This window comes from Capsicum annuum, chromosome 3 (genome assembly GCF_002878395.1).
Source record: "Capsicum annuum cultivar UCD-10X-F1 chromosome 3, UCD10Xv1.1, whole genome shotgun sequence".
NCBI classification, from domain to species: domain Eukaryota; kingdom Viridiplantae; phylum Streptophyta; class Magnoliopsida; order Solanales; family Solanaceae; genus Capsicum; species Capsicum annuum.
Window position 1 is genome coordinate 20,250,547 of NC_061113.1, and position 15,523 is coordinate 20,266,069.

General features: G+C 38.1%; 1 protein-coding gene across 1 annotated transcript; it reads right to left on the reverse strand.

Moving 5' to 3' along the window:
* Positions 1 to 11,495: 11,495 nt before the first annotated feature.
* LOC107865783 lies at positions 11,496 to 12,749 on the reverse strand. The gene has a single exon (XM_016711969.1). It carries the CDS (start codon positions 12,747 to 12,749, stop codon positions 11,496 to 11,498), a length of 1,254 nt encoding a protein of 417 aa, XP_016567455.1.
* Between the last annotated feature and the right edge of the window lie 2,774 nt (positions 12,750 to 15,523).

The following is a 15,523-nucleotide window of genomic DNA, read 5'->3' on the forward strand; positions in this document are numbered from 1 at the left end:
AGAAAAGTTTGCAGAAAATAGGATTTGTACTTTTAGATTTTCCTTATTCTAGAATTCTATTAACTATTGCAACCTGTGGGACCTAGGGTTTAGAGATAATAAATATACTTGGTATAATATGAGATATAAGAGTAGAAAAAGTCTCATCGTAGAGAGGCTAGACAGATGTCTGGATAATAACCAATGGGTCTACCTCTTTCCCGAGGGTACTGTCATTCACCTCCCTAGGAACTACTCTGACTACACCTCCTTATTTTATGCCTTAATAGGCCCCCTCAGGGGTTAGACAAACCCTTTAGAGTGGAGACCATATGGTGACACCATGCGGATTTCCCTAATCTCGTTAATTCCTCTGTCATTAATTGTGCGAACCTCATTTCTGCCACCATTGAGTTTGGGGACTCTGCAAGTGCTTGGAACAAGCATGTCTTTGGGAACATCTTTTACAAAAAAAAAACACATCCTATCCAGGATTTAGGGGATTCAGAAATCCATTAACTACCCAACCAGTTCCTTTCTACATAAGATAGAAAAAACCCTTCAGACTGAGTTTAGCAACATACTTAGACAAGAATAGTATTTTTGAAAGCTTAAGTCTAGAATTAGTTGACTCATAGAAGGAGACTCTAACACTAAATTCTTCCATACCTGTACTCTTAACAGAAAAAGAAGGAATAGGATTAACTCTCCCAGTGATAGGAATAGGAATTGGGTGTTTGATCAGAAGACTATCAAGAAAACCATCACCTCCTACTATAAAACTACATTCACTAATGAGCACTCCAAGGGTAAGCTCAATTTCCTCACTAACCCCTCCTACTTTGTCTCCATTAACCCCTCACATCATGACTTTCTTTAAGCACCTTCTCTCACAGGGGAAATTAGAAAGACTATTTTCTTCTTTAAACCTAACAAAGCCCCGGGCCCTGATAGGATGCATCCCTTTATGTACCAAAGGTATTGGGATATTATAGGCCCCCCCCTCATTGAATTTTGTTACCAAACTTTTGACTCTCAAAAATTGGATCCCAGGGTCAACTCCACCTATTTATACCTTATTTCTAAATGCGGGAATGCTACCACCCTAAAAAACTTTCGACCCATTGGACTTTGTAATACCCCATACAAGGTCATTACCAAGATAATAGCCAATAAACTCCATTTGTCTACAATGATTGGTCACATCCAAGCTATTTTCTTGTCAAATAAGAGAGTCTCTAATAATGCTATCATTGTCAAGGAATATGTCTCCCACCTCTTTAAAATAAAAGGGAGAAAAACTGGCATGATTGTTAAGATATACCTAGAAAAAGCCTTTGATAGGCTAGAATGGTCATTTATCAGACAAGCACTTTGTTTCTTTAATTTCTTTCCTTGGCTGATTGGGCTAATCATGTCATGCATTTCCACTTCCTCTATTTCTGTGTTGGTTAATGGCATTAAAACCAATAATTTGCACCCTTCTAGAGGTATCAGGTAGGGTGACCCCATGTCCTCTCACCTTTTTATCTTGTGTATGGAATTGCTATCTAGAAGAATTGCCTATGAGGTGGATACCTGATAACACTCAAATTACACTCTTGAATGAGTGTAAGTGATCATTGTCAATACAATAACCCAACTTAGGTTAGGGCCAAATCCACAAGGAGAAAAACATGGAATTCAAAACTCAAGAGTGTTGATAATCTACTAAAAGGTGACTCGTAATATGAATAAAACTAACATAAATGTAAAATAGGGGAATTAGTTTGAATGTTTTTGTAGTGACAACTACTTCAATTTTAGAGCACTATCTTGACTTTAATTGAGAATAGGTCTTAGGGTTATGCAATTCTAGGAGTGGGTTCATGCATGGGTACTTGACAATTTATCCAACTTTTAGCTTAAAGTCATGGGTATGCTAGATGCCAATGTATTAATGTCAATCTTTCAATTACAACACCAAATTTCACAAATGAGTTCTTTTGAACACCTTATAAGTGTGATAATTTCCACATCTATTGCCTCAATTGACATCCTTATGTCTAAAAGATGTCATTAAATGAAATGAATCAAGTTATTATTTGTATTTATTCCTCACCCATGTCCCCTCTTTCAAGAATGATATGTGTTCAAGGGTGGTTGGGGTTTGCAACCCCCAACTCTTAGTTAAATCATGGAATAAATGCAACACCCATCACAAATAACTAATTAGGATAATAATTAGCTAACACCTATACTCTACCACAACCTAAGCAAACATAACCCCAAGATTTAGAATTAGCTACTCATAGATAAAAAGGGTAAAAATATACCAAAGTTATCATTGACTTCATCCATGAGAAGTAGAGAGAATGTAGTTCCAAACTTGGAATTTTAATAAATCTTCAATGGAAAATCACTAACATATATTTTTCATTTAAGCCTAGTACAAAATTCTTCTAAGATGAAAAGATAGGTGTTAGATGAAAATAGAGAAGCTAAGATGCTAAGAGAGATTCTAAGTTGGGAAAATAGAAGCTAGGTCTTGAAAAATAAGCTAAAACCCTCTTTTTAAATTCCAACTCTATATTTGATGAAAATTACAAAACTGCCACCTTGCTCTTGATCTGCTTGCGCGGTTCCAAAGAGGATGGACAGCAGATAGAGAGCAAATGAAAAACATCTCCAAAGCAGATGCAAAGCAGACGCAAAGCGGATGACTCTTTTCCTTCACATTTGGCCTCTTGTTGATTTGAATGACTTGCCCATCTTTTCTTTTTACTTTTACCTGCATAAATGAGTATTAAGTAAGAGATTACCTACAAATCAATGGAAAAACATGATAATTTAGGCTTAAAAGGTGCTAGCAAGTCATCAAATTAACGACTTATCGATCCCTCAAACTTAAACTATTGCTTGTCCTCAGGGTATTTAACTCAAATCCATCCAAAAAGAAAGCTATAATAAAGGAATAAACTAACAAAACTCTACAAACACTTCCCAAACATGTCAAGGCAACAAATAAACCAAAAATTTTCAATAAGCACATATTTATGTAGCGAGGATGCAAGTTTGTATCAAATGAACTTTCCAAATCAAAAAGCATCTTAAGATAAGACACAAAATCTTTAAATATAGACTCAATCTTCACAATGCAACTTACTTCAGTCATTTACCCAAACTGATAGTAAAACTTTACCCTTACCCAAAAGTATCGATGCCACTCATATGCAAGAGTTAGCTCTACACACCAAAGACATTTCACTTCATAATGGAGCTCAAATAAAGGAAAAATTTACACTCACTCTCATAAAGAAATTAAAGAACATCGAATAGAACCATAGGCTTGCCCTTTGTGTTTTTTACCACTAATGTAGACTTACTTAGTTTGGAATCACCAAGGCCTTGCGGGTCAAGATGTAGGTTTAAAGTGCAGGAACGAATATCTGTGAATCAAGTGACTAAAAGACCTCCTTCAATGCAATCGTTCAATCCTTTCTACCCCCCAAATTTTCAAATTACCCACCTTATTCTTCTTCAAATCATTTTCCATATTTTCCTAACTTTTTGTTTAACATTTACCTAACAATTCATAGCCACCATTTTCTTTCTTCGCTTCTTTGGCTTTTTCAAGAGATTTTCTACCTATAAGCCCTTCTTATCCCCTTAATTATCCAATATTTTTTTGTTTTTTCAAGTTCTATGGGCTACGCTATTCCACTTTATCATCAAGCACATTTATTGTCTTTTAAGCACATGTCTTGACAACCTTACATACACCTTTCTTATCTTTTCTTTGAGCTTCTTCTCCCAAATACACCCCCTCCCCAAACTTAGGCTTTCACCTATAATCCATTATTTAGAATCATGCAATGCATTAAAGGATGTTAAGTGCCAAAAGAGAGATTTTCAAAAGGGTTTAGGTGTTTTAGCATGTTTATCATTACAATAAGAAAGAGAGATGGACAAAAAGGCTCAAATGGGTTAACTAGGGAACATTATTAAGGTGGGAATTTGGTTATGTGACGGGTCAAAAAGGGCCTCGGGTTATCCTCCAAACCAAGATTGCCTAGAATTTTTCTTTGAATACACTCGAGACAAGTTTTAGACTACCCATATGAACAAGAATTATTCAAAAATCTCACCACTCATAGCATCGTACTCATAGAGTAAAAAGTTAGTCTCCTAACCAAGTTGAGCAATTTGAGCTTCATAAGTTACTCTGAATCAACGACTCATCCTTGTAAAGAGAAAGACAAAAATTGAGTCTAATTGTCTCACTCAAAAGAAATCTCAAATCATCCTTGATCTTACAACTATATTTTTGTTTTTTCTCAAAAATATTTCATTCCTTACCATTGACATTTTCGAATTTTTGCTTCTTTCTAGTTAACCGGATGTCGCCTCATCATCCTTCATAGGTGAATTATCACTCGATTCGACAAAGAAACTAAACTAAAATAAAACTAAAAGATCAAAATAAAGAGAAAATAAAATTTTGCTCCTTAGTAAAGAATCGAGTTTCTAAGAAAACCCTTGGAGTTTATTCGAAACGTATATACAAAGGAGACAAGAGCAATGTGCACAATCGAATATCACATTTATATTAAGCGCATGACACACATTCAACAACAAAAAAACAATATTTGACATCATTTTCACAATGCCCGACAAGGGCTCATCCAAAGCAATGTCAATAATTATAAAAAAACAAAAACAAAAACAAAACAACCCTACAAGTGTTAAAGTAAATAAACATGACAAAATGTAGCGTGTACACACAAACATCAAAGTAATAACATAGAGTATGTCCTTACAATCTGTCCAACAAATGCCATAAAGTGAAATAGTAGGTACCGATCATTAAATGAATCATAAAATGCCCCACCCCTACCAAATACATTACATTGTCCCCAATGTGAAAGTAAAAGAGAGTATAGGAGGGTAAGGACTCCCTGTGGTGCACTAGGCGCTCGGATCCCTATCGGTGAATGATCGCACCATCTCAATAGGAACCTCATCAGGCTAGGCTCCTCTCATCGAGTCTGCTATGAAGGGTGACTCATCATTATATTGAGTGCTAGAAATAGCCCCAACCATCCATGCATGCTCCTCATCCCTGGATAATTGCAAGGCGAGCTCAACCTATCGAGCCTCAGGTAGCTCCTCTATAAGATGAACCTTGGCCTCATCATCAATGTCTTCATAACCCTCTCCAAAAAAATCATCAAATGGAAGAACTGAGCCAAAAGTCTCTAGAGAAAAAACGATCTCCGCCTCATCAAGATCGAAGGAGGGCTGTCCAGAGTGAAACTCCGCCCGTAAACTATCAAGGTCTACCCTCACTGATGCCACCCCCTCACAATATCTCCTCACCTTAAGAGTGGCTATTCTTTGTTCTAACTTTGCTATGAGGGCACGTAGACGTGCTATAGCAGCCTGAATAAACTATGGAATGTTTGCCACCGATCGGGTAATAGTAGCATTATTTACTAAAGTCATGGAAACAACCTTGGCAAACGTCACCATAGAAGACCATGCCGATTTTTTGGGCCTAAGTGGTGCTGTGGTGCTTGATGATGGAGGAGTATCAGTGGAATCATGATGATTCTCAGCATCAATTGTAGAATCCAGAGGGATCTCCATTCCTTCTGAGCTCGTTAACCCTTCCGCACCTGAGTCTACCAAAACCAAAGCTTTCCTCTTTGTGCCCGTAGGGTTATCTTTATACTTGCAATGTGTTATGTCAATGGCTCTGGTGCATATAACTCGTCTATCAATCTTAGAGAGTATCAGGACTTTGAACTTAAGACAAAGCATGGATATGGGTGCCTGAAAGGGCAATAAAGTGACCGGTTGCTTTGACCTTAACTTCATAATCTCCGCTATCAACTCTCCCGGATTGATAGAAATTTTATACATGATGCATCCGACAATGATAGCCCTATCAATCATGAAATATTTGTCATTTGTTGAGGGGAGTAGATGGTTATCTGCAAAACCAAGCCAATGTTTGGCTTCAACCGAAAGATCTCTCCTCTTGATTTGACCTACATCATTAGCCCATAGAGGAAGGCCCTTGGAAATTACCTTAGCAAGCCACAAAAAACTTTGACGTCCATAAAATATCATCTTCTTGCACTTCATCGTGAAATCTAAGTCACAAGCAAAATAGAGCACATTATCTCTGAGGTCGTGTAAAGGAGTTACACTCAAACTAGTATACTGTCGATACATTGTTGTTCGACAATTGACATTTTATATTTTTATTCATTGTGCCAAATAATGTAGGAAGCATAGAATTCCCAAAAAATTTCTGGGAAGTAGCATAGTGGGTAAGTGGAAGGCGTCTTATCCGTGGAGAGTTCCTATACCCGTTCTTTAATCTCGGCAATGATTTTGAGGAAATGAGTGTCAACTCCCTTCATGATAAAGAACTTTTCAGGATTGATGCCTCGAGTAGTTAGCCAATTATCATATAACTCCTTCACACCATCCACACTAAACCAAATTTGATCCACTTTCTTTCCAACCTCTCCTATACGATCGATGGTAGCTTGGACATCCGGGACTTTCAGACTTTCTTTGGAGATCGATTATTTTTACCTTGTGGAAGTAGATTTTGCTTTGACTTTATCCGGGGCATTACACTTTCTAGCTTCTAGTGGCAAGTTCTTCCTTGGAGACATACCTATAAGAAAGAAACAAAACATAACCAAAACAAAATAGAAAAGGTAAAACATGTTTTTGAAATTTTGTATGTTAAGAAAGAAAATTAAAGAGTATAAAAGAAAATGTTTGTTTGACAGATGAAAGGTAACTTCATCATTAGATCCCATATGATTCATTCATTACAACACTTAATCATTTGGGCTCTAAATTATCTTACATTCTTCACATTTCACAAAAATAGTTCATAGGACATCCAAAACCTCCAATGAAAACAAGAATGACCAATACCCTTAAGAATGATGTCATCCAATCTATCATTGGGCAAGGAAAGTATTCATGTATCCCGGTTAGGCATAGTGACCAACAAGAACCATGGATTCCATATTTCTTAGCAAATTCCCTCAATCAATGATTACCGAATATTTCATTTTTAGGATCAATTGGACTCAAAATGATGCATAAAAAATGACTACATTGTGCCTTAAGTAGAATCACATTGACCATTACAAGCATACAAGATATTTCTCTATGACTGTCATTTCAACAAAGATATGGTGGGCATGCTAACTAAGAACTTGGAGAAAGAGAATAGAAGCACAAGAGAACAACATCATCTCACCAAATCATCTCCAAATACATTCAAGATGCTCATATTATCATACTTGAGCCACCCATCACACAAAATAAGCAAGAGAGGTTTAATGGATATTTTGTCAAACACATGGTGTACTAGCTTCATTTAAGAGAGTATCATGAATCAAACTAGTGAAACAAGGCACCAATGACAACATAATTATTCCAACAAGTATTAATTATCCCAATAATGTCACAAAAACCAACTTTAAATAACCAATTTTCATGAGGTATAAAGCATTATATCCTTACTATAAGAGAATTCAAAAGCAAAACCATGAAAGAGCATACCTTTAACTTGCTTTAAGAGAAGAGAAAAATGAAGCACAATTCTAAAAGAATCTTCTCAATTTGTGTTAGCTCAATTGTTTTTAAATAAGAAAAGAATGTTGAGTGTGTGAGAAAGGAACCGTTGGAATGGTGTTTTAATGAGAAAGTTTCAGTGTTTACTATTTTTGACGTTGTTTTTAGTGTTTAAATGACTTTGGGATGACCAGTTCGGGTCATCTCATAAAATCCGACCCATATTGAAGACCCCCAATATTTTTAAAGTGACCTGCACGCCTAGTGCTTTGCACCTGTGGCTGGCCTGCTTAAGCAAGTCTAGCGCAGGTTGTGGCAGTTTGTAGCAGCCTGATGTGCGTCCAGGATATGATGGACCTGCGCCTGGACTATTTGAGCAGTTCTAGTATAGGTTGGTATAGTAACTACCAGTTCCTTGGGTTCAAATTTAGTCCACCTGCGTCCATGATGTGCCTGGCCTGCGACTGGACTGCTGCAGCAAGTCCAGCGCAGGTCCAGGCAGTTTACTCCATTGAAACCAGCCTGATTTGTGTTCCTAGATGCCTTGCACCTATGGCTGACCTACTCAAGCAGGCGAAACGTAGGTTGTTCCAGCTTGGTGCATATTTTTTTGAACAAAATTCTGAGTTTGAGGCTCACTTTTGAGCGTCTGAACCTACCTTCTCGCATCCCAATTTTATGATATTACCCGCATCAATCAAAACTTTGCTAAAATTAGTATCAGAAATATTAAAAACATCAAAAATAAATCTTGGGTTGCCTTCTAAGAAGCGCCGTAGTTATAGTCGCGGCACGACATCACTTGGTCATCATTTTGTATTTTTGAAGCGAAGCGACTCAACCTTAGCCGCTCCGGGTCCACCCATATAGTAGTGGTTCAATATTTTCCCATTCACCAAAAATTTCTTTTTCTCATGATCTTCCAACTCAATATCTCCACTCGGGTAAACATTTGAGATCACGAACAGGCCCGACCACTTCGTCTAAGCTTCCCCACAAAGAGTTTCAATCTTGAATTAAAAAAGAGGACATCATCACCCACATAAAACTCTTGTTTTAAGATTTTGGCATCATGCCACCTCTTTATTTTCTTTTTGTACAAAACGGAGCTCTTATATGCTTTGCGTCAAAACTCTTCCAACTCATAAAGTTGATTCACCCTCGATTTTGAAGCATCTTCCCAATCCATGTTCAACTTCCTCAAAGCCCATAAGGCCTTATGTTCTAACTCAATGGGTAAGTGACAAGCCTTCCCAAACACCAGTTGGTAGGGGTACATACCAATAGCAGTTTTATAGGCCGTTCTATATGCCCAAAGAGCATCATCGGGTTGTCTTGCCCAATTTGTACGACCAATATTCACGATTTTCTCAAGGATGGACTTGATTTCACGGTTCAAAACTTCAACTTGGCCACTAATTTGGGGATGATAAGGAGTAGCAACCTTATGCTTCACCCCATACTTATCAAGAAAATAACAGAAGACATGATTACAAAAATGAGAGCCGCCATCACTAATAATTGCCCTTGGAGTCCCAAACTTTGTAAAGATGTACTTCTTCAAGAAAAAAATGACACTCTTGCCTTCGTTGTTTGGTAAAGCAATGGCTTCCACCCACTTCGAGACATAATCGATGGCTACCAAGATATATTTATTACTATATGAAAGGGACCCATGAAGTCGATCCCCCACACATCAAATAGTTTAACCTCGAGATTGGACTTAAGAGGTATCTTATGCCTCTTTGAAATACCACCTTGAATTTGGCATTGAAGACATGTTTTGACCAACTCATAAGCATCTCTATGAAGGGTAGACCAATAGTATCTACTTTGAAGAACCTTAGCGGCCGTTCGGATCCCACCATGATGACCACTGAACGGAGAAGAGTGACAAGCCTCAAGAATATCTCTCATTTTTGCCTCCATGATACACTAATGGATCACACCATCCGCACACTACCTAAACAAGAATGGTTCATCCCAAAAATACTTTTTCACATCAAATAGGAACCACTTCTTTTGATAATGATTGAGCTCGTAAAAAAGCACACCGCTCACAATATAGTTAGTATAATCCACATACCACGGCGGAACACTTCCCAAAAGTGACATGACTAGCTCATCCGGGAAGGTGTCATCAATATCAATCTCACCCAACTTTTCACGATTGGATTCAAGGCGGGAAAGGTGGTCGGCTACTTGATTTTCATACCCCTTTCGATCCTTTACTTCAAAATCAAACCCTTGCAAGAGTAATATCCACCTAATCAACCGAGGTTTTGCCTCTTTCTTGGACATGAGATATCTAAGAGCGGTGTGGTACATGTGCCCAACCATTTTTTTACCTAACAAATAGGCCTGAAACTTCTCAAAAGCATACACCACCACTAACAACTCTTGTTTTGTAACCGTATAATTACGTTGAGCATCATTCAACATCTTGCTTGCATAGTAAATCGGGTGAAACAACTTCTCTTATATTTGTCCCAATACCGTACCTAGAGCAACACCACTTACATCACACATTAATTCAAAGGGAGATGACCAATTCGGGGCTACTATGATAGGATCTAACACAAGGAGTTCCTTGAGACAATTAAAAGACTTTACACAATTATCATTAAATTAAAATTTTGCCTCTTTTTTCAAGAAGCTTGCTCAAAGGATGTGTGATCTTTGATAAATCCTTAATGAAATGCTGATAGAACCCAGCATGATCAAGAAAAATTCTAACGCCTTTCACGAAGATTGGTGGGGGCAACTTAGCAATCACCTCAACTTTTGCTTGATCCACTTGGATGCCCTTTCCCAAAATTTTGTGGCCTAGAACAATGTCTTCCTTGATCATAAAGTGACATTTTTCCTAATTGAAAACAAGATTAGTCTCCACATATCGTTCAAGGACTTTACTTAAGTGAGCAAGAAAAGAATCAAATGACTCCTCAACCATGGAAAATTCATCCATGAATACCTCCATTGTATCCTCTACTATATCTGAAAAAATGGACAGCATGCATCGTTAAAACGTGGCCGGCGCGTTGCATAACCCAAAGGGCATGCTCTTGAAAGCTAATGTGCCATAGGGACAAGTGAAGGTGGTATTTTCTTGTTCTTCCGGAGCTATGAAAATTTGATTGTTCCCCGAGTAACCATCAAGGAAATAATACCAACCCCGAACGGCTAGTCTATCTAACTTTTGATCCATAAAGGGCATGAGGAAGTGGTCTTTCTCGGTCCACGAGTTCAATTTCAGGTAGTCCATACACACTCTCCAACCCGTGATCGAACTCATAGGTACAAGATCATTATTTTCATTTGAGACAATCGTTATGCCGCCTTTCTTGGGAACACATTAGACCAGACTCACCCATGTACTATTGGAAATTGGGTAGACAACTCTCATATCAAGCCACTTAATGTATCCTTCTTGACCACCTCTTATATTGGTTGATTGAGACTCCTTTGGTGTTCTACACTAGGAACATGATCAATATTTAACTTGATTTTATGAGAACAAATTTCGAGAGGAATGCCTATAATGTTAGCGATAGTCCACCCGATAGCATGAATAAACATTTTCACAATTGATTGTAAGGCATCCACTTGACAAAGTTTAAGATCACCCACAACAATGATCGACAACATGTTGTTCTCACCCAAGAAAACATATCGGATATAAGATGGTAACGACTTAAGTTTGAGTTGAGGTGGTTCAATAATAGACGGCTTGGCGGGTGGATTCTCATGGTTTTTCAAATCAAGATCTCATTTGACCGGGTTCTTAGTATAAGATCCAAGACCCATAAATAAAGCTACCTCCTCATCATATTCATCCACCACCTCACTTCCAAGATTCCACAATACACCCACCAAGGGGTCATCCACAAGTTTTACTTCTATGGTGTTAGTCACTTCATCATTTATCACATCAATTCCGACACCACTTGTAAGTCCATCGATTGATTCATGGACTTGCACACATTGAAGGATAGTTCTTCATTATTCACCCTAAATTTTATCTCCCCATATTCTACATCCACTAAAGCCCTTTTGGTAGCCAAGAATGGTCTACCAAGAATGATTGGGACCTCATGATCAATCTCACAATCAAGAATAACAAAGTCAGCCAAAAAGATAAACCAATCAACTTTTACCAAAACATCATACAAGACACCAACGGGTTTTTTGATTAAACGATCGGCCATTTGAAGCCTCATAGTGGTAGGCTTAGGGGCACCCAATCCACCCAAGCCTAACTTTCGAAACACAGCAAATGAAATCAAATTAATACTTGCCCCAAGATCACACAATGCTTTTCCAAATTTATACACCCCAATAATGCAATAAATAGTAAATACACCCGGGTCTTCTTTCTTCGCCACCATTGTCCTAGACATTATAGCACTACCATTGTGGGTTACCTCAATTATTTCAAAATTTATGACTCGCTTCTTTGTAACTAAGTCCTTCATAAATTTAGCATACCCATACATTTCTTGTAAGGATTCTAGCAAAGGAATAGTCATCGATAAATTGCTAAATTTCACAAGAAACTTCTTTAACTTGATATCATCATCCTTCTTTTTGAGCCTCTGTGGGAATGGAAGAGGAATTTTGATTTGTGGCAATGGAACAATTAGAGTTTCATTCAATTGTGGAGTATCATCATCAACCACCTTAGGAGCTTTCTCACTTTTAACATTTTCTTTAACTACCTTCGACCTTTCAAGACTTGTCTCATTAGGCTTTGGATCATTATCAATTATCTCTTCTAGCTGTATTTTCTTTGCATTGGCTTGTTCTTCATTTGAATTTTCATTGGGGTCTTCACCAGGATCAACGACATCTTTACCAAAAGTTCGACCACTCCTAGTGACAATAACCATGATGTGAGCATCATTTTTAAGATTGATAATCGTCTCACTAGGCAATCCACCCTTTGGTCTTACATTAAGTTGTGCCAAGATTTGGCCCAATTGAGTTTCAAGTTGCTTGATAGAGGCCGAGTAAGATGTAACCATTTGATTGAGTTGTGAGAATTCACCTTTCATCTCTCTCACCATATTGTCGGTCCCCTCAACACCTATTAAAATTCGAGCAAGGACATCTTCATTTTTGAGTTTATTCGGGTTAATGGAACTTAACTCTTTACCCTTTGCCCAATTATATGGAGGCATGTACCGATCATAATCTCTCTTATTATTTTTCCAATCCTGATCTCTATCATGCTAATCTCTATCACGATCTCTTTCCTTCCAACTTTGATTCTCATGTTGCCTTTGATAGGTAGGGTGGGAACCCCCAATTAGTTCGACAAAAACCGAATTTCTTCATCAAGGGACTCTACTTCCTCATCATCATAAGCTCTAGCACTATTAGAAGCAACAACATTGACCACCTTAGGAGGAGATCCCATCACATGCTTGGTGAGAAGATCGAGTTGTGTCATCACTTTGGCCATATTACATCTCTTTCTTCATCTTTTTTCTTTTGTTCTTAGGTCACAAAAGATGCGAAGGGCCTCCCTATGGCCACCTCGGTATCTCTTGTGTGCCACCTTCTACTTTGCTTGGTCACTTGATCTAATAAAGTTGATGTAAAACTATATGATAGTTTGACAAGAGAAGCCCCGACCGCATTATCGAATACCGTCTTATTCAATTAATCCAATGGCCTATAGAAAATTGGGAGAAGCATTTTATCTGGAACCTCATAATTTTGGCATTACATTAACTTGTTGTTGAATTATTTCCAAGCCTCATATAATGGGAAGGACCCCCATCTCTATTAACGAGAAGGACCCTTATCTCTCCCATCTCTTCTTTGTTGATGACCTCACCCTCTTTGCCAGAGTTGACAAAGACAACTACCTTACCATTACCAGAACCCTTAAGAGTTTCAGTAGTTTCTCTGGTCAAAAGGTTAATACCAGTAAGTCTAAGGTTTACTTTTCTAGGAACTGGAGTAGGGACTCCCAACTAGAGCTCTCTACCATTCTGGGAATCCAAACCTCCATCTTCTTTGGAAAATACTTAGGTTTCCCTATCTTCCATAGAAAGATGTCCTTGGGGATTTCCAATTCATTTTAGATAATCTGACTGCAAGCTAGCCCATTGGAAGACTAAGTTTTTGAATATGGCTGGGAGAACAACCCTGCTAAATCATCCATGAGTAGCATCCCAAATTATGTAAAGCAATTTATCCAACTTCCTAGATACATTTACCAGCTGATAAACAGGACCCAAAGGAATTTCATTTAGGGCACCACCAACTCTAGAAAAAGAATGCATATGGTCAGCTGGAAGACCATTACCAAGACTAATAGAGAAGAGGGATTTGGTATGCAACATACTATCACCAAGAATGACACCCTCCTCTTTATCCTGGTTTGGAGAATATACAATAATCCCACCTCTCTCTTAGCTATAGTACTCACCTCTAAGTATAAAATTAATAGGCACAAGCTCCTAAATCCTGCCTCTAGGACTTGGGAAAAATCTCCATAGAGGTTGGAGACTTTGTCAAAATGACATCCAGTAGTCCATCCATGATAGGAAGCAAGTAGATGTCTGGCATGACAGATGGATTCCCAACATGCCCCCTCTATCTAACATGATTCGAGGGCCCTTTCCCCATAAAGACTACTTTATAAACCTAGCAGAGGTCTGGAATAATGGTCTTTGGAACTTCAGGTCTATCCCCTTTGGTATTTCCTCGGACATCCTTCTTAACATCTAGAACACTTTCTACGCTAACTTAAGGGCTACCTCTGACGGACCCCTCTAGAGACTTAGTGGCAATGGCTTCTTCTCTTGCAAAAGTCCTTACCATCATATCTCTAAAGTTTGCAATAGAACCAATGGAACCTACTCATTCAACTGGATTTTGACACTCAAAACCCCTAATAAAATCAAATTCTTCATTTGGCTTATGTACCACAACAACCTTCCTACTAGAGCTACTCTCTACCATAGGGGTATAGACATCAGCCTAGATTGTCTTACCTGTGGTCATCATTCTGAAAGCCAGCATCACATCTTTTTTGAGTGTGCTAATATAAAACCCTTTTGGCTTGACCTTATCAATAATTCTACTGATCCCCAACATCTTAACCTTATCTTTTCTCCACTGAGAACTGGAATGATACTTGGAAAATATTAAAGAATTTCTAGTTTAATAACCATATCCCTTGGGAAGTCCTCATTTCCTTTAGCCTGTGGAATATCTAAAAAGCCAAGAATGAAAATACCTTTAACAACTCCAAGGTCCCTCCTTCTTTCAAATCCATTCTCACTGAGGTTGTTGAATACTTTCACCTTTCAAGCCTTACTAATCAACACCTTAGATCCACCCGAACCAGCAATACAAGCTTAACACTGATGGAGCTTATGCTGGTAACCCTGGTAAAAGTGGTATTGGGGGATTCATAAGAATTAATAAAGGTGAGTGGTTTATCGAATTTCTTCAATCTTTTAGCCATACTACCAACAATCTTATGGAGCTGCTTGCTCTCAAATAAGGCCTGGAACTGGCTCTGGACCAGAACTTAAAACCTTTGGAAGTTAACATTGACTCTCAAAAGGTGATCAACATGCTCAATCATGGTAATTTGATTTATGATCCTATTCTTGATGAATGCAAGTTGTTGATAAGGAACCTGGGAAGACCCACGGTCCACCATAATTACAGGGAACATAACAGGGTAGCAGATGCTTTAGCAAAAAAAGGAGCAGCCTTGGAGTGTTTTGAAAAGCCCTAGTTTTTTGTACTACCATCTTTTGACGAACCACAGTTGTGGGATGATCTTAAGGGAACACTTTTGATAGATTTGTACCCTGTATTTTTTTTTATTTCTAGGCAAGGTTCATCGGTGTTTATGATAGAACTAGACTGATCGTTTGGTTGATTTTGTACAACCTTTATTTATTTATTTATGAATGACTTGTTAACC

What these genes read in the sequence shown, in the direction of transcription:
- LOC107865783 (XM_016711969.1), bottom strand. Translation starts at nt 12,749, where the DNA reads ATGCCTCCATATAATTGGGCAAAGGGTAAAGAGTTAAGTTCCATTAAC.